This window comes from Takifugu flavidus, chromosome 6, assembly GCF_003711565.1.
Source record: "Takifugu flavidus isolate HTHZ2018 chromosome 6, ASM371156v2, whole genome shotgun sequence".
Classification (NCBI taxonomy): domain Eukaryota; kingdom Metazoa; phylum Chordata; class Actinopteri; order Tetraodontiformes; family Tetraodontidae; genus Takifugu; species Takifugu flavidus.
Window position 1 is genome coordinate 11,409,724 of NC_079525.1, and position 22,245 is coordinate 11,431,968.

Consider the following 22,245-nt stretch of genomic DNA (forward strand, 5'->3'; position numbering starts at 1 on the left):
GCGCCTCTTAGAGAATGTACTCTATATGTAAAGGATAGCTGTGCTGCAGAAAGACACAGCTCCAGGGGGCCAGTATGAGGCATGGTAGAGGAAACACCTGTGGTAGCGCCCACAGTGTTGCACAACATATTCAAATGTTAACAACTCGGTAGTTTTTTCAGTGTTCTATGCTGTCGAATTTAGAAGGTTCCTGAGTCTTTAACCAGACTAGGAAAAGGACCAGAATGGTTCCCTCCGTGCTCATGTGAGTTGGCAGACATCCCTTCAAGCACATTTGGCTCCAATTGATGGATTAATTCTAGAATAACGATTAGTGGAAACCACACTGGGAGCAGTGGGCAGTACCAGACAAACTGAACTGAAACCATGTGCAATTATTTCCGCACAGAATAACATAACATTGTAATGAGGGCAAATTAAACAAATAGTGGGCAATTTAACCACATCCATTGAGGTAATCAATAAAAATTATTCCCTATTAAAGGCTAAAGTTGGTATGGTAACAAGTTAATAAGTGATTGGTTTCAAATGATTACGATATTATTAGTTAAAATACAAAATGCTGTCATATATTATTGTGCCATGGTACCATAATCAGCATATGGCAACCTAAAAAAATGCCCTGATGGTCTCAGAGCAATCTTCAGCAATCTTCAACAAACAGATGGTGTGATTAATAATTTTTTGACCGGTACTACCCCCGGGCGTTGTAACTGTGTAAAACCCATGATTCTTAAGTGACTTGGAGCAGCTCTGAGGTTGGCAGCCTGTATGTTTTTCCTCGGGATTCTGAGACAGCAGGAGCCCGTAAGGGATCCTGCAGCAGACCACAATGGTTAGAAGGAAGATATCTATGATCTGCCTCTCCTTTAAGGAGGAATAAGGGGGGAATTAAAGAATGGCCCTGGTTAGAGGAAAGAGAACAGCCCCGAGGAACTGAAAGCAGGGGAATATTTTCTTTTTGGCTAAGTGGTCTGTGTAAAAGGAACTTTTAAATCTTGCGTCTTGATGGAATTTTCAAATAAATCTCAAACACACACGCTTCTGTGTCACTGAGCTTGCTGAAATTTAGCATCGAGGCCTATATTTATTGATGTGGAAAAGCAGTCCATGCGCCTATAGTGTCCTAGTTTAAAATAATTTATATTTTAAAACATCTTTAAAAAAGATCTGTGTCTGTATATAAATGGAAAATGTTCTTTCAACACAATGTAAACATTCAAATTAAAAGCATGGAAAGTGCCAAATGTGAAACAGGGCAGTGGTTTAAATGTGGATAATTTAAATCCATTTTTGGTTCAGACTGAAAACAGGAAGGAATGTTAGTATTTCCTGACCAGAAACAATTATTTCCAAAGAAACCCAAACATTTGAGCTTATGTACAAAGGATTATAGTGGGAATTGGTCTCAATCCAGTAGGCTACCATCTTGGACCACCAAAAAGCAGAAAATTGCAAAAAAGCTTAGAATAATGCGACCCAAAATAGCTGCAGTGAGGCTGTGGTGACGTTAAAGAATGAGGTAACCTCTGACCTCAGTCAATGCAGCGAGACTTGGCCTTGCATGTCCCTGAGGTTTCATATCCATATCACCATGTGACCTTAGGAATTTCAAAGAAAACAATATCCCAGGACTTCCTTTCTTTGCCTGCTCCTCCCTTCTTCTTTTTCGGTCCTTCCGGTCATCGTTTTCCTCTGTCTGTCCTGTAATTACTCTTCAAGAGTCATCGCATTGTTGCCCAGTCTTGAGGCCTTATCCTTCTACTCCACGTTTCCTTCTTTATCGCATCCATCAAAGTCTCCGTTTGTACCACAATCCAGGACATGGCTTTTAGGGAGTGAGTATGCGAAACCAGACTCCATGTGTGTAGCCATGATAATAACAAGTAAAAACATGTGGCACCATTTAAAATGGAGATTAAATTACAACTCTTACTAGGGAAGTCTTAAGTCAGGAAATCAACTATGCAGCACCAACACCTGGAGGGAAAATTTTCTCTTTCCCACAAAAGGACTCACACTCCCATTCAAGGTCACAGGCTCAGGCTCGCTACGTTACTAATTACACTAAGGGTCATAAATAATTTGTGATCGACTGCGTCAGGTACACCCTCTGTTGGCTTGCTACTCATGTTAAGACAGTCCCTGGTTTGAGTTTTTCTGTGTGACAGTTGTACACATGGGTTCAGCTCTTAACTGATGGTTCTTAGTGGTGAAAGCCACATTCCTGTGCAGCACTGTATATGAGTAATAACGCAGGAAGAATGTGAGTGTAATGAATATTGAGAAAGATAGCAAGAAAATTTCAAAATATTGTGAGAAACAAAGTTGTAATAGATTGGTACGTCTCAGGAAGTGGAATGTTTTCTTAAATTGTACACTGAAACTGTCTCCTCACAGCTTGGGGGACAGGAGACTTGGTGTGATTGATAGTTTGAATGGTTGCCTTTGTATGCAGGTCCTGTGACTTATCCAAGGCCACCAGAAGGCAGCTGGGATGGACTCCCGGCCCTCGATTCCCACACCTAATATAAAGTATCGACTTCTTGATTTTTCCAAGAATGCATCAGACTTGACTTGTGTGGAATTGACACAGCTATGTATCCCATAATCCATTTCACCTCAGCAAGTGACAGGTCTCCCTGAATAACACGGTGCTATCAGCTTCTTATAGGTCAGGAGAAGTATTTTGAAAACTATTCTGGATCTGATGGGAAGCCAGCACAGGAGTCATGTGACCTCTCCTCACACCTTCTATAGCTGCAGCATTTTGGATAAGTTGAATGAGCCTCAAAAAATTATTTGGACATCCAAGCTCTGTCCCCAGCGAGTTCAGAACTGAAGAAGCCCACAAGGCGAAACGTCTTCAAAGAGAAGAAACACAGTCCAGTTGACAGAGAAAACTACCTTGGACATCCAAATAATTACAATAGTTAATTTTTTTCCTATACACTTCCATAAATAAAAAGTAATTTGTTTACTTGGGATAAACACAGCACTGGAGCTTCCTACCAGCCAAACATGCCTAGAAACTATTGGATGAATTTATGGGTTGCCTGTGATGGAGGCTCTACTTATGCAAGATTGCAAGTACACACTTGGAAGCCAGCTGACGGCACTCCAGAGCGAAAACAAGGAATACGCGTTGAGTTTGAGAGGACTGAAGGGCTAGAAGGATAAAATGCAATGTGTGACAACTTCACCCCTCAGGATCTTGTCCAGGCACTAGGGAAGAAAATCATAAAAGTTGGCAGCACGAGGGGAAACAGGAGATTGGAAAGCCTCTCGACTGCATGCAAAAATGACAGCACCTCGTCACAGCGTCTTCAGCACTGGTGAGACTGCTGCCACCGTGGAAGGCGCATGTGCTAGCTTATAATAAGCACTTTATAACTTAATATATTGTGTGATTCCTTATGATATAGTGATGACAGCAGTTAATGGTTGCAATGGTTAAATGTTTAAGAATGTTTTTCACAAAGCCATCATGAAGGATTAGGATTACCATCAACAGTATTTTTGTACAGACGCGGAGTTTCATGAAAGTATAATATATAGTTTTATAACTCTCCTTTTATTATTAAGTCTTTGATGTGTTCAAAGCTCTGATGGTGAAAAATTTCAATGATAAACTATAAACCAACCAGTCAAACTCTAATAAGACAGATTCAAATATAATATTAACGGACAATATAATAATACAATCCACCAAAATAATGGCCGAGGAAAGATTGGATATTATCGAAGAGCTCAAGGAAAATGAGTCATTCCGCTATATTGTCGATACCCTGCACTTGTTTTTCAACATACCGCAGCCATCCGACTCCACAGACATAGAGGAAAAAATTGTGTTACTCCAAAACAAATACGAAGAGATCGCATCAGCCAATCAGCAAGCGTCGATTGAGGAGATTTTAGCGGATCTTGTTGCCTTGAAAGAAAGGTTGGAAAGTCAAGATCAGACCCAACAAGAAAGAAGCAATGACATTGCAAGTATAAAAGAAGCCCTCGAGAAGATTCAACAAGAAAATACAACAAATCTAAAGGGCGAGATCGAGAAGCTCCAAAATGAGCACACCTCTTTGAGAGAAGAAAATGAAAGTCGTATCTCGAGTATGAAGGAAGAGGTTGAGAAGCTCCAACAGGAACAAAATATGGCACTGAAGGAAGAGATCGAGAAGTTCCAACAAGAGAATATTACGGAATTAAAAGAAGAGGTCGAGAAGCTCCGACAAGAGAATACATCACTGAAGGAAGAGCTTGAGAAGGTCCGAAAAGTGACAGAGGCATTGACTGAGGATGATAAAGATATTGATGAGAGCACTTTTTCACTTGAAGATAATGAACTATTTACTACAATGAAGGACGACATTAATAAGCTCTCTAAAGAAGCCTATAAGTTGAAAAAAGAATTTGTAGAGCTCAAAGGTACCAAAGAATCTCAGGAAAAGCTAATAGACACACTTCACGGAGAGAAGCGGGTTCAATTGGAGCATATGAAACAACAAACAGATCTTTTATCTACGTTAATTGATACAGACCAGGAACAACAAAGTCAACTGGATGATCTGAGAACTATGCTGGAAGAGAAGAGCCTGTCCCCGCAGTATCAAGTTAGCCAAGATGTTAGTATGAGGTCAGAAGACACAAACGTGCAATTTCCAAGAGACACCAGTCAAGACAAGATTAGTGACATACAATATCACATCCTTCGGTACTCAGTTGAAGATGGTAACGTTGTCTGGAAATCAGAAGAAGCCTCAGTCCAAAGTGATGCGTCCTGGCCAGGCTGATCCCAGTTGTAGGGCATCCTAAGGCATACTAATTCCACAACTCTGCATTTCTTAATTTTCAGCATCCTTGGGGGATCAACTGGTTTGGATTGAACCATTAAACATGTATGAATATCATTAAAATTGATAATAAATATAAATTTAAGAAAATGCAAAAATGGGCTCTATTTGAAAATTCTGCTACATGTTTGAATTATGCAAAAATATCACTTCACGTTTGCGACTCACACATAATATGAGCCATATATTTGTACGGATATGCACCGCTTTAGTTTTTCTACTTTATGATTACGACTGAGGAATAAGTAGCACAACAAGAGAAACTTGGTTGGATGTGAAATGGAATGGCCATTATCACTTTTAAAACCATGAAAAGACTTAAGTTTACCTTATAAGAACAGTCGGATGTTAACAAAGTTTGGAGAAATAATTTGTAGTTGATAAAAAGGTAATAAATCACAATACCTGGCTGCAGCATTGTAGAAATATCGAACTCGTATTGTGAAACTATCGGAACACAAGACTTCCGGTAATACCCAACCTGAACAGGAAAGCACTCCAATAGAGTGTTTTCCTCGAAATATTTCAATGTTAGTCTTTGGATCTTGATTTTATCTGTTTATGGATGCATTATGGTCCTAACACGCCAGCTATGACAAATGGACAGAAAAAGTTGTTCATTTCAATCCCTTTTTAAACACATCTTCAGGAGATTTGAGGGGCGGTGAAGATGCAAGATGCTTCCAAAAACAATGGCAGAGGTGGCAAGGCCACCGTCCCGCCATAAGACAGGTAGGCCAGAAAGAGCCCCATACTCATCTTCTCCTGATATGGGTCGTGAGCCCAAACCTCGCCAAGCTGAGTGAACAGAAATAAACAATGGAGCCTTTCTTCAAAACAGCAAACCATGCAACATCAAATCTAAATTATCAATATGAAAAGTGGCAGAGAGTCATGCCAGTGCCATCATGTGAGCTCAAGAGAGGCATGAAGTGAATTTACATGTGTGTGTGTGCGTGTGTGTAATGTAGAAGAGCGACAGATGAAGTGACACCACACTTCCTGCTGAGATGATGATAAGGTGACCTGTCATTGCACATATTTTTGTGTTTATGTTTAATGTTTTGTAAGATCACCTTTGGTGTGTTCAGAAGCTGTCAACATTCCCGAGAAAGTGCAGCCTCTGCAGTTTACCTGAACCCTGTCTCACCACATGCTGCGCCACATGTGGAGGAGCGTCACAGCCAGGCGTCTTACAGATGTGCGAACAATCCAACTTCAAATTCAAAAAAAGGCAGAATTGAAGGTGGAAACTCACCTCCTCCACGGTGAGGGGCATGCATATCCTGTACTCCTTCAGCAACATCTTCCTCGGGTGAGTCTCCTGTGTGTATTCACGATGTGTCAAAGCGACCAAGTGAGCGTCCGTCCGCCGCCGGACGGGATGTGTGTAAAACCGGAGACGTGTCAAAGCATGTGGGACGGTGGGGAGTCCGGATTGTGAAGTACACCCCAGTCACGCCTGGGTTCTTTCATCGGAACCTGCAGACACGATGAGGAATGTGGAGCAAGAAGCGGAATTAGTGTCCAGGATTGTCCCCTCCTTTCACACTGAAAAGTCAAGCAGGAAAACAGCGACGAACCCGAGCGGAAGACGCGGGGCTTCAAAATAAGAGCACGTCAGTTGTCACGCTCGTAAAGACGCGCAAATCTGCAAAAAAAAGCACCAAACATACTTAATAAATTCCGAGGAATCTGTTATCGCTCTTAAAAGGTGGATCCTCGTGTTTCCAATGGTTGCTTCTATCCGCGACGGAACTTTAATAATTTAGTTATCAAATGCTCCGTGGGGACCAGGGGCCTTTGTGTGGAATTTCTCTCCGTGTCTGCGTGGGTTCTCTGGGTCCTCCGGCGTCCTCCCACATCCCAGAGAAACACACATGGGGGATGGGTGACTACAGTGACCTTAAGTGTGGATGTGGGTGCTTGCTTTATATATTATCCTTGTGATGAGCGGTAGATGATGGATGGATGATCTGTGTGATGAATGTTCACATGGACAAAAGGTCATTTAATCACAATTTGAGAATTAGAAATTACACTATTAATCGGATGTGTCCTCTCGTCAAGGTTTATCCATTGTTCAAGGTAATGACCATAATTTACAAATATAGTTGTTTTCCTTATTCTTATGACATTAACAAACATGTTAGAATGAATATTATACATGGTACCAAAACCCCTAATACACGCAGATCACTCAAAAATGTCTATTATATAGCATGCAATTACGTGAGAAACAGCGGTAATTTGAAAAAATATACCGGATATTGTGTTGATTTGCTTTTGGAATTGGCAAAACAGAGAATTTACTCAAGTTTGCTTGAGTCGTTAAAATTGTACCAAAGGACCCATTGAGTCAAAAGGCCTGACCAGACTTCTACAATACTTGAATCTGTTTACAGACGCATTGGAAATTTTAAGTGGCTTACAGAACCCTCAACCCCCCTTTTCCTGCTGCGCTGCACCCGCTGAGAGGCCAAGTTGTACTTGGAAATTCACACTCACAGCTTGTCTTTATTTCTGTCTGATGTAGGTTACATACCGACAACAGTTCAAGACAGGGGCTAAAACTATGAAAGTGCGCACAGCGTGTTGGTGTCATTGGCAGAGTTAGAACAAAAACCCCCAAAACTTTAGTTGATACAGATAATAAAGGCATCGCTCATTTGAGCCCCTATAGAGAAGGAAGCAAATTCAGTCGACCTTGCTTGTAATGTCATGCCACAGTTACCGGTATTCAGTGTGGCTGGATTGGTTTGATAAACCCTCCTACAAAGCTAGTTTGGCACATTTTAAAATGGTGTTTTCATATTTTTCTTGCTGTCTGTGCAGCCCCAAAAGGGATGTGAGTTAGTTTGTGTGTTTCCAAACTCCCCTCCCCTGTCAGGACAGCTTATCCTTTACAAATCATTGTTTTATCTGTTTCTCCATGTCCCTTTAGGGCCTTTGTACTTCCTCAAGAGCACCAGGAACTCTCGGGAGTACATTCTATCTATTATCCTCTGACCAAACTATTTCACCAGTAACAGTTTGTACATGAAGATGAGATTCTTCAACAGTTATCGGCAGGAAACTACAGATAAACGTTACATGTTTATTGATATATACTTCAACCACTCTATTTACCTCAGCAGTAGATGATGGATGGATGATATTCTATTACATTTGTCCTCCCCATGTTCACTTGCATCATTCATTCAGTGTTAACCTCTTAATTTTTGTTGGAGATGAGCAAAGTATCTGTCTACCTAATTACCCAAATATTTACCTAAGTTGTCTCCTCAAGTTGTCCCAAGAACTCGATATTTTACTCCCAACATACTACCTTACAGAGAAGGACACTTAAAGTATCATCCTTAATTTTAAGATAAATAACTTTGTCACGCACTACAAGGAATTCTGATTGCCCAGCTACTATTCTAAGGTTTTGCTCTACATTTAGACACAATGCATGTTGACCAAAAATATAAGGGTCTTCACAGAGTGCAGTTATAAGTGACAATATTTTTTTAAAAGCTTTGAAATGTCAAGGACACTATTTTTACAGTGTAGGCAAATTCATATGTTGTGACTTCTTTATGACGTATCAGGGTTACAAAGACAGTCTGTGTTCAAATCATACAACTGATAGTAACTAACAGTTGACATGAATGCATGAGATGCCCTTAGGGAAGTCTCGAAACAGTTAATCACAGTATGATGTGATGTGATGTGATTTTTTTTTTAAGGAAGACTCTTCAAACTGAAATTGATGGCTTTAATTCTATTTAAAATTAAAAGTTTGTCTTAACCTATTCTAAAATTTCATGAGAGTGATGTTGGTGTCGCGTGAAAAGCAACGGCCTAATGATGACCTAATTATTCCAAGTCAATAATACCCCAGTAACTTCCAGAATGCCCCACTTGGTCTTGTTCTGCCCCAGTTTATAAGCATGTGAATTCTGGCTTTACAATATGAAATTGGAAAATTTGGAAAATGATGTCAATCATCCCAAAGGTTAGGGTGCATGCATCTTGTGTTCCTCTTAAATGAGTACATTTTGATGTTATTAGGCCACAAGGCATTGGAAATCTCATTGAATTATAGGTATGATTACATGCTGGCTATTCAGCATAAACCCTTTTTTTCCAGATTACCAGGCCTCTATATTCTGCTGATGCCTCTCTGGGTTCCAACTGATTGCAGATAAGGGTTTAAGAGGATCTTCTGGATAAAATTATACAGGCAGTAGATGACACCTATCGGTTGACTGTGGTCACTGCAGTCGTCTTTCTCTTAATCATTTCCATTCACAAAGTGCTTCATTTAATTAGTGGATTAATCATTGTTTTCTTTGTTTTGATTGAATCTAGTTTTATTCTAAATGTATCACTGTTTTATTTTAATATCCCCATCCTCTAATATCTAGAGTTAAGAGTGAACGAGTTTCAAGTATCATTCTGTGTATATTACAGACCCACAAAATTAAGGCAAAAAGGGAAAGATTTTGGCTGTTTTTTCTCTTCTTTTTTTTTTTTTTAAAAAAAGGCAAGAAGTAGTTTCTAATATCCAATTTGTTCCAGTGGGGCCTTGCTGGGTCCTGCAGGCGCTATGGACAACTATTCTTCTTTCCTCTGATTGGTCACATAGCTCATCGTTTGGTTGACTGACAATATAGTAGCATCGACACTGAGGAAAGCTGTCAACGATCTAAAGAAAGAATTGTTATCAAATGCAGAACAATTGCAATTCAACTATTCAACCAGTGTTTCTCGGAATACGAAAAAGACGGTTAAAGTGAGTATGGTCGGGAAGAGGCTATAGTGTTGGTGGTCTGTTAGCATCCAAGCTAACATGTACAGTATCACCTTTAGCAATACTTAATTACATTAGCATTATACAATTCGTATATTTAGAGTCATTATTAAAATTACAGTTTATCTTCAAACACTTGTATTTTTACAGATGATATGAAAACAAGGTAAAGCATTGGTCATTTAATATTTAGTAGCGCCAAAACGCAGAATTCCTTGTCAGAATAGCATTAATGGCTGTAATTTGTGAGTCCAAATTAAAATCATATGTTCACCCTTAGGAGGGGAAGCTGGAGGACGCCAATGGGATTTTCTCATTGGAAAAGCAAACCCCAATGGTAAAATACGTAAATAATACCTTGCAGCCTGGTGGCATTCGTAACAAGCTGTGTAGATCTTCTATACTTCAAAAGCCAAGGGCTGAATAATTGTGCATCGGAAAGAAATTCACTTTGAACCTCAAATTGTGGCATTACAGCATATCTGCAAATATATTATTTCAACAGTTGTGTCTTTAAAAACAATATTTACAAATAGGGAATAACTGATCTTCCCTTTACTTCTGTCAGGATCCAGACATGGTGTCCAGTTAGTGCTAAGATGTCAACAGCCCCTGATTTAAAACATCAGGTTGCTCACCAAGAGGAAACGTGAGCGAAAACAGGTTGGTTACTGTTTGTTAACACACACTTTTCAAATGATACTTGAAAATATAATTGTTACGACCCCATACTTTTGCCCCAGCAATTTGTTTTGATTGCTAGAAATTAAGTCAGTTATTTTTTAATTGAAGGTAGCATGAAGTTAAATCACTAAGTAAATTAATACTTGGATGCCTTTTTTTCCTCTGTGTCTTCATCAGACAGTTGCAACGATGGTGCAAGAGTGCTACAAGTATGTAGATGTGACTCAGTGCCTCAGTATCAAGCTAAGACTTATGGACACACATCGCAGTGTGACAGCTGCCAAGGTTTGTCAGCAACATCTGTGACACTGTTTTATTTGGTGGGTGAAACAGCATTTTCCCACTTTCCTCCTGGCTGTTATTTCACCAATGCTTTTTTCACACATCTGTGTACAGATTGATTACGCAATCGTGATGAAGACCCTGGAACAATATCGAGACCAGTGGGGATGTCAAAGCTGCAATGACAGGACCTCAAGGTATTCAATGCACGGCCTGCAATGTCTTTTGGCACAATTAGATCTTTTACAAGCACACATTATTTTGACCTGATATATGTTGACGACAGTTAAAGCAACTTCCTCTCTAGCATGGCAGCTTGGATGAAAGCGTAGAATAGCCTTTGTAGTGTACCAAGTTGTTCTTGTTTTGCCCAAAAACAGCAATGAGAAAGGGGTGAGTTTCATAATAAAGAGGGGGAGCATAAGTATGTCTCCATTATATATTTGGGCTGCAGTGTTAGTCGCTCCAAACCTGGGATTTTTCCAGTTTTTACTGTGTTCCTCTCTGACTGGTCAGAATGTGAAGCAACCACAAGAATGGGAAAATTAGGCACTCAACTGGCACTCTACATTCACACCTCTAGTTTGTGAGGATCTCCATCCTTTACAGATTTGAAGCATCAAGCTGTCACAAAAACCCATCTGTCTTATACATTTGATACTGTGATCACACACACATCCACATGTTGCAAAAGAAAAAGGGCAGCTGATGTTGGAGATTATACAAGCTTCCCCCTGTGCTGTCCCTTGCTTGTCCATCCCTTAGTCTGTTTCGATGGGGAGAGATGAGGGTTTGACCTGATGCTTTCTTACTTGTGCGCACACAGAGTAGTTGAATGTCAAACCAAACTTTGTTAATCAATCCTGCTGTGGTAGTTGTATTAAGGACTAGCATTCATGTTGGCATCAACACTGGTATCAAGGCCCTTCTTCCTCATCTTTCCAACACCAGAAAAAACCTTGTTAGAAGTTGTGAACCCTGTGACTGAGGAGGCAACAGGAGAGGCTAAGTGGGGGGTTCATGAATGTGGTGGTTATAGTAGTCTCTCAGAACATTGCTGACCTGTTTGGACACTGCCTTAAAGTTAATCACCACACTTTTATCCTGTCACCAGTCTCCAAAGCACTTCACCGCCCACCTGGTTGATTTCGCTCTTTTGCTCCAGTTGTTCTGCCTCAGTGATCGGTAAATCTGCAAGTCATCATTTTCAGGCCTTTATGTAAATGCATTCATCCAGTGTCAGCCAGTTGTTTTGCATATGCAGAGGGATCGTTAACAGGTGTTATATGCCCCTTATACCACCGTTAATGACATGGCTTGAGGTCACTTTTCTATTTCATAAAGCAATGATATGATGGGCCACCGTGACTCTGAACCTAACTGGATGTTAAAGGCAACGGTAAATGTTCACCCTCACCTGGGACTGACTGGAACAGCTCCTGACACACAAAATGTAGTCAATGTTCCAGTACAGGAAGTTGGAGTTCACTGAACTATTTTTGTGTGGTTTAAACTAGTAGAGAAATAATTGCTCATCTATTTCAGGAGGAACCTGAGGAGTTCCGATCCAGCCTCAATGTAAACAAAACCGACTACCTCAAAGTTGACCCACTGGCCAGCATCATCAACTTTCAGAGGCACAGAGACTCCAACCACCTGCTCAGCAATTGGTCACGCAAACTCAACTCGCCCATGTCTTTGGTCAGTAAGGCTACGCATCTCATCACCAAGGAGGAGATGATTCACATCCTGCAGGGAGCTGTTATCATTTTACAGTTTTTTTTCTTTTTTGTTCATGCTTGCCTGGATTTCTTCTGCATGAATTTTCTTTTTTTAAATTTGTTGGCGGTGAATGCAGCAACCCCCAATGTCAAATTATTGAGGAGGGTGGGATATTGGCAATACATAGACAGTACCTTTTCTTGCACTTTCTTCACTTTCTTTCTTGCACCCTCTGTCATTTTCCACTCGTCTCCAAATTAAAATCCCATTACCAGTGTAGACCAAAATAACTGTTAATATGACTTGATTACGCCGTGCGTGTTGTGCTTGTACATACCTACCGGTACATAAATAACTTTATTGGGCAGTCTTCTTCTGCAGTTACTCGCGTCTACTTATCGTTTTTCCTCCTCTGTAATTGAAGGTCTCCCCCTGGTGGCGGTATAGCAGACCTGCACTGAGAGCCCTGCTGAACTGGACCTTTGGATCCACCAGTTACGTTTCATTTTTTGGAGCCCGTCCATGATGCTGCTAATTAAAATGAGATAATCTGTGTAGACTGTCTGAGATGTTATAATTGAAAGTCACCCATCAGAAATAATTCAGAATAATAGTCCAAAGAAGTTCACAGGAATCAGATGCATGGTTTCAGTGAGTGTTATTGTTTTAACATGGCTGCTATGCTTCTGCAGTACAAAATTGACCTCATCTCTTTGGATCAAATATTGATGCTCGGAAAAGAGGAGCAGATTATATTGGAATGGAAAACTGCTTTTCTGAGTTTGACCTGAAGAGGCCAAGCAACTGAAATATTTTGTGAAGAAAATGAATGTCTGGGAAAATTGGAAAAAAAATCTTATAACGGTTGTTCAAAAAGCTCCTTTTAGGATGGATGAAAACATAAATGAAAGTTTGAGAAAAAAGTGTGTTCTCATTTGTGTTGTTTTGCTTCTCTTTTCTTGGAAAAATAAAGATTAAACTAGCTGTGCAGCAGTGGTGTGTGAAGTACTGACAGGTGGAATGGGTGATTTTTATAGTGCTCCGTTTCAGTTTGGCTTCGGATCTACAAACTCACCGACTTTAACCCACCATTTATACTTTGAAAAATTGCTTTTGGTGCACATTTCCAGGTGTATGGAGCAATCCCACCGGCCTCACCCACTTACACCTAACCTCATCTTTCACCCCAAAAACTCGAATTATCACCCGCGGATGTAATAATAGAATTGTTAGGGACCAACATTTGGGCCCTGGGAAGGTTAAAATAGGACCCTTACGTAGGTTAAAACGCGCACGCACAGATACACGCACGCACACACAAGTCCTCTCAACCTTCAGCTCTGTACAATCCCACTATGCTTTGCGATGGGCTGACAAGTGGATCCAAGATGGCGTAGAAAGTAAGGCTAGGTAAGTGTTGACTTCCCATTTTCAGCCTTTCTAGGCGTCTTTATAATCGCCAAGCGACCAACACAGCCCCCCTCTACAAATCATTAGAAAAAAGAAGAATGCTTGGAGCTCATGCATGTGTAATAACACCCTGTCATATCATTCCTACGCGCTTAAACGCCATGAAAATTACGGGCCCTGAGCCGTTTTGTTTTTCGGTGAACCTTGCTAGCTAGTTGGCTAACGTGAACAAACCAGTCAGTTATTTTGCCGTGCGCTTGGCAGTTTGGTACCAGGAAAGGCCGTGTTTTGGCTACCGAGCTAGTTGGTTGCGACGCATGCTGTCTTTAAAGACATCTTTCTTGACCGTGTGCAGACCCCGACGGAAAATCAGCCACCAACGGGGGATGATTGTTCTGGGCTTTGCATCGCTGGCGTTATTGCCCCGACTTGCAAGAGTCATAACAAGTTTACCAGGCAAACATCGGCTACAGTTGAACGACAGAGAAGAGATGCAAGGTCTAATAAAATTCGTAGTTTTTCTGACTGTGCTGTCTCGATACCCGCCTATTTTTAATTTTTAATTTCTTGCCTGCCGTGCATTACTGCTAAAGATAACATGGTTGTCAAAACATTGCTATGTGTCAGTGAAAGCAGTAGGTATTTTGGCGGCCCTTACTCCAGCTATGAACACATTTGCAAGCACATTTCTTCTTATTTCTCTGCTCTGCTGCACTGCAGTTGATGCTGTAGCCCTGTGGAAGGATCCCACGACCGGTAACCACCCACTTTATTCCACCCAAGTCGAGGTAGATTGGTTTGCAGTCATGAATGTGAGCATCAGGTAACAGCGGCTGTGCTGCCCATCAATAGGAAACTTTGCAATGGATCAGCCTTGAAATCACCGAAACACACTTTTAAAGATCACTTTCCAGCTCTGACAACATTTTTCCGGGAACAACCAATGAACTAAAATCACAGAAGGAGCATAATTTGTCATAAACCCTAAGAAGTCTTTGGAATATCAGATATGTAAGAGGGACGCGCAGATTATTGGTTCGTGGATTTAGTTTTGGAAGAATTGAATTGAACTAGCTCACTTTTGTTCTTGAGGGGAAACTTGACCTTGTAAACATTGTTGCCTGATTTCCGTCCGGCTCTCAAGATGATAGTCCTGTATTCGGTGCTGCCTTTGATGGATGCATGTGCTTAATTTTTGTAAGTCATTTATGGTGAAATCAAATCACTGAAACGCTTTTAATGTCAGCAGCAGTTGCGTAATAACCAATGTCTTTATTTATTTTTTGTTATCAATCGCAGCATAGATGGCGATCTGTTTTTTGCAACCTATTGGTTATTTTACTGGCTTTTAATAATCTGCCGTCACATATTACACCCCTCTGTACTATGAAGTTGAATTCTGAGCAAAAAATGAAAATATACGACCAAAATGAAACATCCATTTTAGCTTGCTGTGGAATTTTAATGAGACAATAAAAGCTTATTTTGCCTGCCAGCTGTCAAAGACTATAATGAGGATTTATTTTTTTTGGCGTATGAGAAGTGGGGAGGGTAATTACAAAACCAGTAAGTGGTTGTGGCCAAAAGTGATTAGGACATGGACCAAGGTTAAGTAGTTTTAGTTTCCATAATGTATCATCCATATGTGGATATTGCTGGTGTGCTCAGTCCGATGCACGTCCTCACAGACCAGACCAGTGAGATAAACTGGCTTTTTGGTTAGCATATGCTAGCTGACCAGGCTTCAGGATCCCTGTGCGCGGTGTAAGAGGCCAGACACGTAGGATTCTGCAGTGACCTTCCAACCATGTTGAATTCTGTGTGAAATATTCTGCTGAAATATTTCCTCTAATAGTTTTCACACTTTGTCTCAGCGCATAATTCCATTGCTGTGGTGCGAGCAGTGAGAATCGTGCATGGAATGATTACTTTGTGTTGTATTAATATGCATCATGGATTGATGCATCAGGATATAACCGTTTTCTGTCAGATATAGTTCAGAATATTTATTTAGCGGCATTTAGCGACACATTTGCACATCTGTCCCTGTTGGACAGATGTGCAAATGTGTCATTGAAAGAGGCTGTTTCTTTTGGCACATAATCCTAACATATTTCACATGATCTAACGTTTTTGTGGATGTTTATCTGTCATCAAATGGCCTCCGTTTTAGTGTTTCCCCTACGCTTAGAAAGAAAGAGGAAACTAGTTCATTGTGGAGTTAGTTATTTTAATATTTCTATCATTTTCACCTTCCGCTTAAAATTGAGCCACATTCAGCTTAATTACACAAGGAATCATAAACAGAAACATAAATGTTGACTTGAACTTCTTTTATCTAACTTTCTGACGATAGGGACAGTATTAAATACCCATTCCTGTTTACCGGGGCCCTTACAAACCTGGTAGTTACTGAAACTGATGCCATTAGGTTAAAGACAACACACAGGCTCAGATTTAACATAGATTTGGTTTTATTGAAAGCTGAAATTATTGTTTTTGGTTGTTTCAGTCATGCACCAATAAAAAGAAACAGATGCGCATATAGAATGAGTTCAAACCCACACTAACGAGGTGTTACACAGCTAATATGTTCTGGCTGGGAAGTGGCATCACTCAGCGTGTTGCACGTTTGCAGTCTGCATCTCTGCTCACGTGCATTATGCAGAAATACCCAATGTAGCATAAATTCCACCTAATAAGGGTCATGAGAAAGTTTACTTGGTATACCCCCGAACTACCGAGGTGTCATAGCAACGTGGAAACGGCTGTCGAAAACAGACACAAAGTGGAATTAGTACAAATGATTCTCACTTTTAAAGTGAGAATTGCCCATTAAAGGTGCAAATTTGCTTGATAAATGGAGAAACGTGTTTGTTTGTTTGTTTGTTTTTCATTTAAAAAAAGGAATTCTTTGTCAAAGATCATGTTGGGAGCACTGCTGTACAATTTATTTTCAAAGTGCAACAAAATTACATTTTGAGACTGATGCCAATCAAATTTGGGTCTCCTTTTCTGATTTATGGTGCTTTCTGTTTCCTACAAGCTGATCCAGATACCAAACAAAACCTTGTTTGTTTGTTTGTTTTAATCCTCCAGATGTTTTGTCCCTAAGTCATGGCGGACAGGAGAGCGGAGAAGTCATGTGAAGAAGCCAGTAGATCGTTAATCAGACGGGAGTACGAGGCGGTAGTCAGCCACAGCACAGATGCCCTGGTGGTTCTTGGACCCCAAACCCAATCTTCTGGTGCCCCAATTCCGCCGAGTCTTCCATCCATCGTCACCGCCGCCGGACCCCTGCACAGCCGCGTCCTGCTCTACAGAATTGCTGCTTTCCTGCAGCTAGTGAGGATGATTAGATTTTTCTATCTCGTTTCTTCTACCCTAAGATGATTGCAGTGATGTTGTGTTACAGTGTTTCTGTGTGATATTGGGCTTGACTTTCGTTCTCCCTCCCTGACAGAAAAACTACGATGAAGCAGATGAAGACTGCAAATGCGGTGAGGAGAAAAAAAGCAGCTCGTTTAGAACGGCGGGCAGTTTTGTTTTTATGTCGTAGCAGTTTGAGCGCCACCGTCATGGAATATGTATATCTGAGAGGAGATTAATTCTCTGCTCTCTTGGGTCCTGTCACAGTTTTGGCACAAGAGTTTTCCAGGGGAGACTTTTCCCTACACAGCAGCTTGCGCTCCATGTTGCTGGATGGCAGCCTGCAGGAGGTGGTCAACATCCTCTCAAAAGCCTTGTACGGCGAGCCTATGGTATGTCTACGAAGTGTCTATATCGCTGCACAATGCAGATTGTTGTTAAATTAAACCCCTTTAGGACCGTCGGTTTCCTCTTTGTGCAGGTTAAACTACAAGTAGTTACAATTTTATGTGGTTGGTTTTTCCGTGGACAATCTTGTAATTTTGTTCCAGATCCTTGCCATTAATATTGCCTTCTGAGCTGCAACTGTGAAAAAGTAGTGTTTTTATTTCTCCACTTTTTCCCCAGAATGGCATAGTTCAAAAGGACCTGACCAGATTAAAAATGCTCCTCACAGAAATAGAGGTAAGTGTGATTCAGGCCTTCCTGCATCAGCATTAATGAAAAATTTGCCCAACTTTGGCTTCTTTGACAAGAATTTGGTCACCTCAGAGTCACCAGTTCACCTGTTGCATGTCTTAGGACCCATACAGACTTGGGAAGAACATAGTTTTTTTTAAATGTATAGTTTAATCAGTCTGGCACATCTGGACTGCAGTTTTTCCTCCATTCTTCCTAGCAAAACATCAAAACAAGCTCTGTCAGGCTGCTCCTTTTTTCAAGTCCAGACACCGTCTACACTAGATCAAGATCTGGACTCTGACATGGCCGCTCCGGCACGTTCGCCCCGTTTCCTTTGCACAGTGGGAGCTTTGCTGTATTAGCTTGTGGTCATTGTCTCGCGGTGAAATGAATCATCTTCAGATTATCCTTCTGGGTCAGAGAGAGTTTTCTGCATCCATGTTTCCCTTCTATGTTTCAAACCAAAACATGATGCTGTCACCTATTTCATGGTGTAGATGGTGCATTTGATGTGCAATGCTTTGCGATATAATATATCATCAGACCAAATCATCTTCTTCATATTGACCCTGGTGGCCTCCTGAGGGAAGCACCTTGCTTCTTTCTGTTTAACTGATACTTTCACCTGAATTCTGTGGGTTGTGTAGTGAGTGGGACATCTTTTTGTAGCCATTTCCTTATATTTTAATGATCTCTTCTGTGACTTGCTTGGAGTGTTCTTTAGTCTTCATCTTGCATCCCAGTAGGAAGGGAGGGTGGTGGCATTCAAAAACCACGTTTTATTGACCATGATTACGTGCAATGCACATAACAGCAACTGCGTACTGAAGAGCTGATAACAGACAGCTTAAAGTGCTTCTGTTCAGACTAAAGATCGTAGCTGTGGAGCGTTTTAAAGGAGACCTCTTGATTATGTATGTTATGTTAGTATTGGAACAGCCAAAACGTATCCAGCATGCAGGTATAAAGAAAGGAAAGGCTGACAAATGTCTGATAAATGTTTTTGAAAACTGTTTTCAACAGACACTTAACAAAGGTTAATTGTGCACTTTATTCTTAAAGGTATACCAGTAATTTCCATGAACAATGTTAACAACTTAGCTTTGAATATATAAAGATTCACAACCTGGTAAACAGTCAGTTGAGTGTTTCACAGTGAAAATTTGTGTAGAAAGACATATTTATAGCGTTTAATATTGTTTATTTGATTTTCTTATGATTCACATTGTATTTAAAATCCTTTTTTTGAAAAAGTAATTATTTTGCATTGACTGTAAGTCAATAATCAATCATAGATGTATCTAGATTAATATGTACCCTCACTATTTAACAGTAATAATTGTTTTGTCTCCACCCCACTATCCTAATCTCTGCCAGGCTGTAAATAGAGAAATGGCCCCAGAATACACAGATGACCAGGAGGAAGGTGAGCATCACAGCAAGATACAATGTTTATTAAACTACCAGAATTAGTAGTATTGTCTAGAAATTCTCAAGTTAACCTTGTAGTTGTTTCCTGTTCAGTTGAGGTTACAATCATCCTCACAATATCCTTAATTTGCTGTGATTAATAACAGATATTGAGGATGGCTGGCAGTTTCGGCCTCCTCCTCGAGGAGTTACGAGCAGTGAGGAGTACACGCTTTGTAAGAGGTGAGGGAGGATTTATTTTACTCTCTGATTTTATATTGGGTCATGAAGATGTTCCATTGTTGGTAGTGGAGTGTTGAAAGCTTTTTGTCGATGTTCTTTAAACAGTGCATGAATTAAAGCTCATTAATGTGTTTTTTCAAATGTGACTATATGTATAAGTGCAGGCAGATGTTAAGGGGAATTGCCTTGAAATAATTTTGATCGCAGCATTATAAAGTATTGTAATTTTGATGTTAATTTTCATTAAGAATGCATAAACTAGATTGCTACATATATTCCTTAAAGTTCTATTTCCTCAATAGTTGCCGACCAAAGTGAACGAGTAATTATGCAGCAGTTTCTTGCATTGATTGAGAATTTGGTTAAATTAGCTTCGTGCCGTCGCATCAGTTCCAAACACGTTTGTCTTTGCTATAGGTACTTGGAGCAGGGTCGGTGTCGCTATGGCGCCCAGTGTACTTCAGCGCACTCGCAGGAAGAGCTGATGGAATGGCAGAAGCGTTACGCTTCACGTCTCATCCGCCTCAAACAGCAGCAGGAGAGCAAACACTTCACTGAGAACTACATGGAGACCCTGATAGAGAAGTGGATGAATTCCCTCTGCCCAGATAGAGTGGTGAGTGCATGCAAACACACCATACATACACACACCCACACTACTGTTTGTGTCACATTATTCATAGTATACCAGTTTTACTACAGTATATTGTAACATTGTTTTTCTATGGAATGATGACTTAATTTGACTAAGCAGGGCCTTTATAGTCGTCACCTCATTATATTCACATCCCACTGTTGGTAGAGACACCGTAGGTGGAGGTTAAGGCCACCAGTCGATTTTACCATTGACCTTTGAGTGGGTGGAATTATTGTTGTGCCACGACTGCTTCAGTCCATAACAGCGATAACCTTTTTTATTTACTGCGTATCTTTTTTGAATGATCCAGAATTGCAAAGAAAACTCTTGGAGTTTCTCAGCCATGACTAACTTGAGGTTTTATGTCTTTTTTTTTTAAGCTAAGTGAGTATTTGGATGGAGTGAATGTCGAAACCAGCTCCAGTCTTTCTGTTACCGTTTCCTCAAAAAAGTCCTCCTACTCCTGGACCTTCTCGTTGCTGTGCAAGGTAGAATGAAATTTAATGTCCTTCAGAATGTGTATGCCACCACTTTTCCACTATGACTAAGTTAAATCATAATTGGTCCATTTTGATTACATGAATTATTCTCTTTTTTGTCTCTGGTAGCCGGCTAAAAAGCTGTACCGCATTGCCCTGCTGTACGATGCTCATCGACCACACTTTTCCATCTCTGGGGTGTCGGCTGGGGATGGACTACAAACTCTCCCGCGAGGCTGCCAAGAGTGGACTCCAGGAGAAGAGACGGCATGTATGTTGGGGGACCTTTTTGAAAGCTCTTACATTGGCCTTTTAGCGGGGGGGTTTACATATTTTGTGTTTTTGTTTCTGTCGGCAGTGTCTGCAGACAATGGCCTGGACCACTGTGCCTACAAGGTGGTAGTGGGCTTCAGCACAGAAATCTTTGGCACCTTCCGACAGACGGTTGTTTTTGATTTTGGTTCAGAGCCAGTGCTAATGCAGCGGATAATGGTGGATGCTGCTTCCATTGAAGGTAGGGTCAGTTTGTAGAATGTGACACACCGACAGTAAACGTGAGATGCTCCTCTCATGCTGGTTCCTCTGGCCTTCAGACCTGGAACACCTGATGACAGCAAGGCAGCAGCTTTTACTGACGGCAATGCGCTGGGATTCATCCTGCAAGACCATTGTAGAATTCACTCCGAATGAAATTTTGGCTGACCTGGAGCGTAGCCTTCTGTCCCGCTATCAGATTCCTCTGTCAGCGGACCAGCTCTTCACCCAGTCTGTCCTGGACAAGACTCTGACCAAAGACAACTACCAGGCTCGACTGCACGATCTGCTCTATATAGAGGAGATTGCTCAATATAAGGAAGTTAGCAAGTGAGTGCTCCTACTTTTTCCACATTATATTTTTTAGGATTGTAAATTATTTTTTCTGTTTGCACCTGATTTCAAGTGCCCACCACTGGTGGAATGTGCTGTTGATTTGCTCATTTAGCTTTAAAGAACATTGTCATTTGTTAAATCATATGTTACTAACCTTCAACTTATATCTGATTCTGTCACAAAATCAAGCTGCATTATTGAAAAGAAGGTTTAAAATATCAAAAGCCTGACTACTAAAGCATTATGAAACTATCAGTAAGTTTATTTTCTGTGAAGTACATTTTTTTTAAATTAATTTACAGCCTTAGTAACTGGAATGTTTTGTCAATTTAACTGTAGCATGTCAACCAACCACAAGGTGTCAGGAGAGGCCTTCATTTGAAATCATCTTCCTGAGCGTGTCTCACCAGCAGCTCTGTTCTCTCTACATTTCAATGGAATGGGCTCATACATTTACTTTTCAAGAATAATGACACACCTTCAAGTCAGTGTGTAGTTACCATTATAAAGAAGCGAATACTGCCATTCACAGCCTCGAAGATGACTCTTCCCGGGCCCTTTAAATATAGTAGACGTTCTCTTTAGCCTTAAATTAATGTTCTCACACTTCTCAGTGCCATTTGGTTTCACAAGGAACCGAGTTATCCGTTCCTTTCAGTTGTTACCCTCAGCCTTTGACTCTGTTGCATTTCCAATGCGCATATGGTTAATCTCTGCCTGTTCAACCATCCTCGCTCTGGCAAATTCCAAGGCTCTTCCGAGCTGATCGAATTTCAGCAGGAGTCCTCCAGCTATGTGTGGATCGGG

At 40.7% G+C, this 22,245-nt stretch overlaps 3 protein-coding genes and 1 long non-coding RNA gene across 5 annotated transcripts in view; 3 read left to right on the forward strand and 1 right to left on the reverse strand.

Moving 5' to 3' along the window:
- Positions 1 to 6,426, reverse strand: part of LOC130527926 (cytoplasmic phosphatidylinositol transfer protein 1-like) — a 32,072-nt gene extending 25,646 nt beyond the window's left edge. The window contains exon 1 of the mRNA XM_057036778.1: positions 6,112 to 6,426. Coding sequence (XP_056892758.1) covers positions 6,112 to 6,159 — 48 coding nt within the window. The 5' untranslated portion in view covers positions 6,160 to 6,426. The remainder of the gene's footprint in view (positions 1 to 6,111) is intronic.
- LOC130527903 (uncharacterized) lies at positions 1,185 to 5,201 on the forward strand. Its single transcript, XM_057036749.1, has one exon. It carries the CDS (start codon positions 3,717 to 3,719, stop codon positions 4,791 to 4,793), a length of 1,077 nt encoding a protein of 358 aa, XP_056892729.1. The 5' UTR covers positions 1,185 to 3,716; the 3' UTR covers positions 4,794 to 5,201.
- Positions 6,427 to 9,452: 3,026 nt separating the features above from the next.
- Positions 9,453 to 13,323, forward strand: LOC130527927 (uncharacterized). Of its 2 annotated transcripts, XR_008951146.1 has the most exons (7): positions 9,455 to 9,633; positions 9,932 to 9,988; positions 10,220 to 10,314; positions 10,513 to 10,620; positions 10,732 to 10,814; positions 12,163 to 12,318; positions 12,764 to 13,323. It is a non-coding gene; the product is annotated as an uncharacterized LOC130527927 (long non-coding RNA). The 2 variants fall into 2 exon arrangements; XR_008951145.1 differs by having other exon boundaries at positions 9,453 to 9,633; positions 12,163 to 13,323.
- A 337-nt stretch (positions 13,324 to 13,660) lies between these two features.
- Positions 13,661 to 22,245, forward strand: part of helz (helicase with zinc finger) — a 30,384-nt gene continuing 21,799 nt past the window's right edge. The window contains exons 1-12 of the mRNA XM_057036657.1: positions 13,661 to 13,749; positions 16,849 to 17,094; positions 17,213 to 17,249; positions 17,386 to 17,510; positions 17,746 to 17,802; positions 19,177 to 19,225; positions 19,377 to 19,452; positions 19,870 to 20,068; positions 20,470 to 20,577; positions 20,698 to 20,839; positions 20,927 to 21,082; positions 21,162 to 21,432. Coding sequence (XP_056892637.1) covers positions 16,867 to 17,094; positions 17,213 to 17,249; positions 17,386 to 17,510; positions 17,746 to 17,802; positions 19,177 to 19,225; positions 19,377 to 19,452; positions 19,870 to 20,068; positions 20,470 to 20,577; positions 20,698 to 20,839; positions 20,927 to 21,082; positions 21,162 to 21,432 — 1,448 coding nt within the window. The 5' untranslated portion in view covers positions 13,661 to 13,749; positions 16,849 to 16,866. The remainder of the gene's footprint in view (positions 13,750 to 16,848; positions 17,095 to 17,212; positions 17,250 to 17,385; positions 17,511 to 17,745; positions 17,803 to 19,176; positions 19,226 to 19,376; positions 19,453 to 19,869; positions 20,069 to 20,469; positions 20,578 to 20,697; positions 20,840 to 20,926; positions 21,083 to 21,161; positions 21,433 to 22,245) is intronic.

Coding starts and splice junctions, on each gene's coding strand:
- LOC130527903 (XM_057036749.1), top strand. CDS start 3,717: ATGGCCGAGGAAAGATTGGATATTATCGAAGAGCTCAAGGAAAATGAG.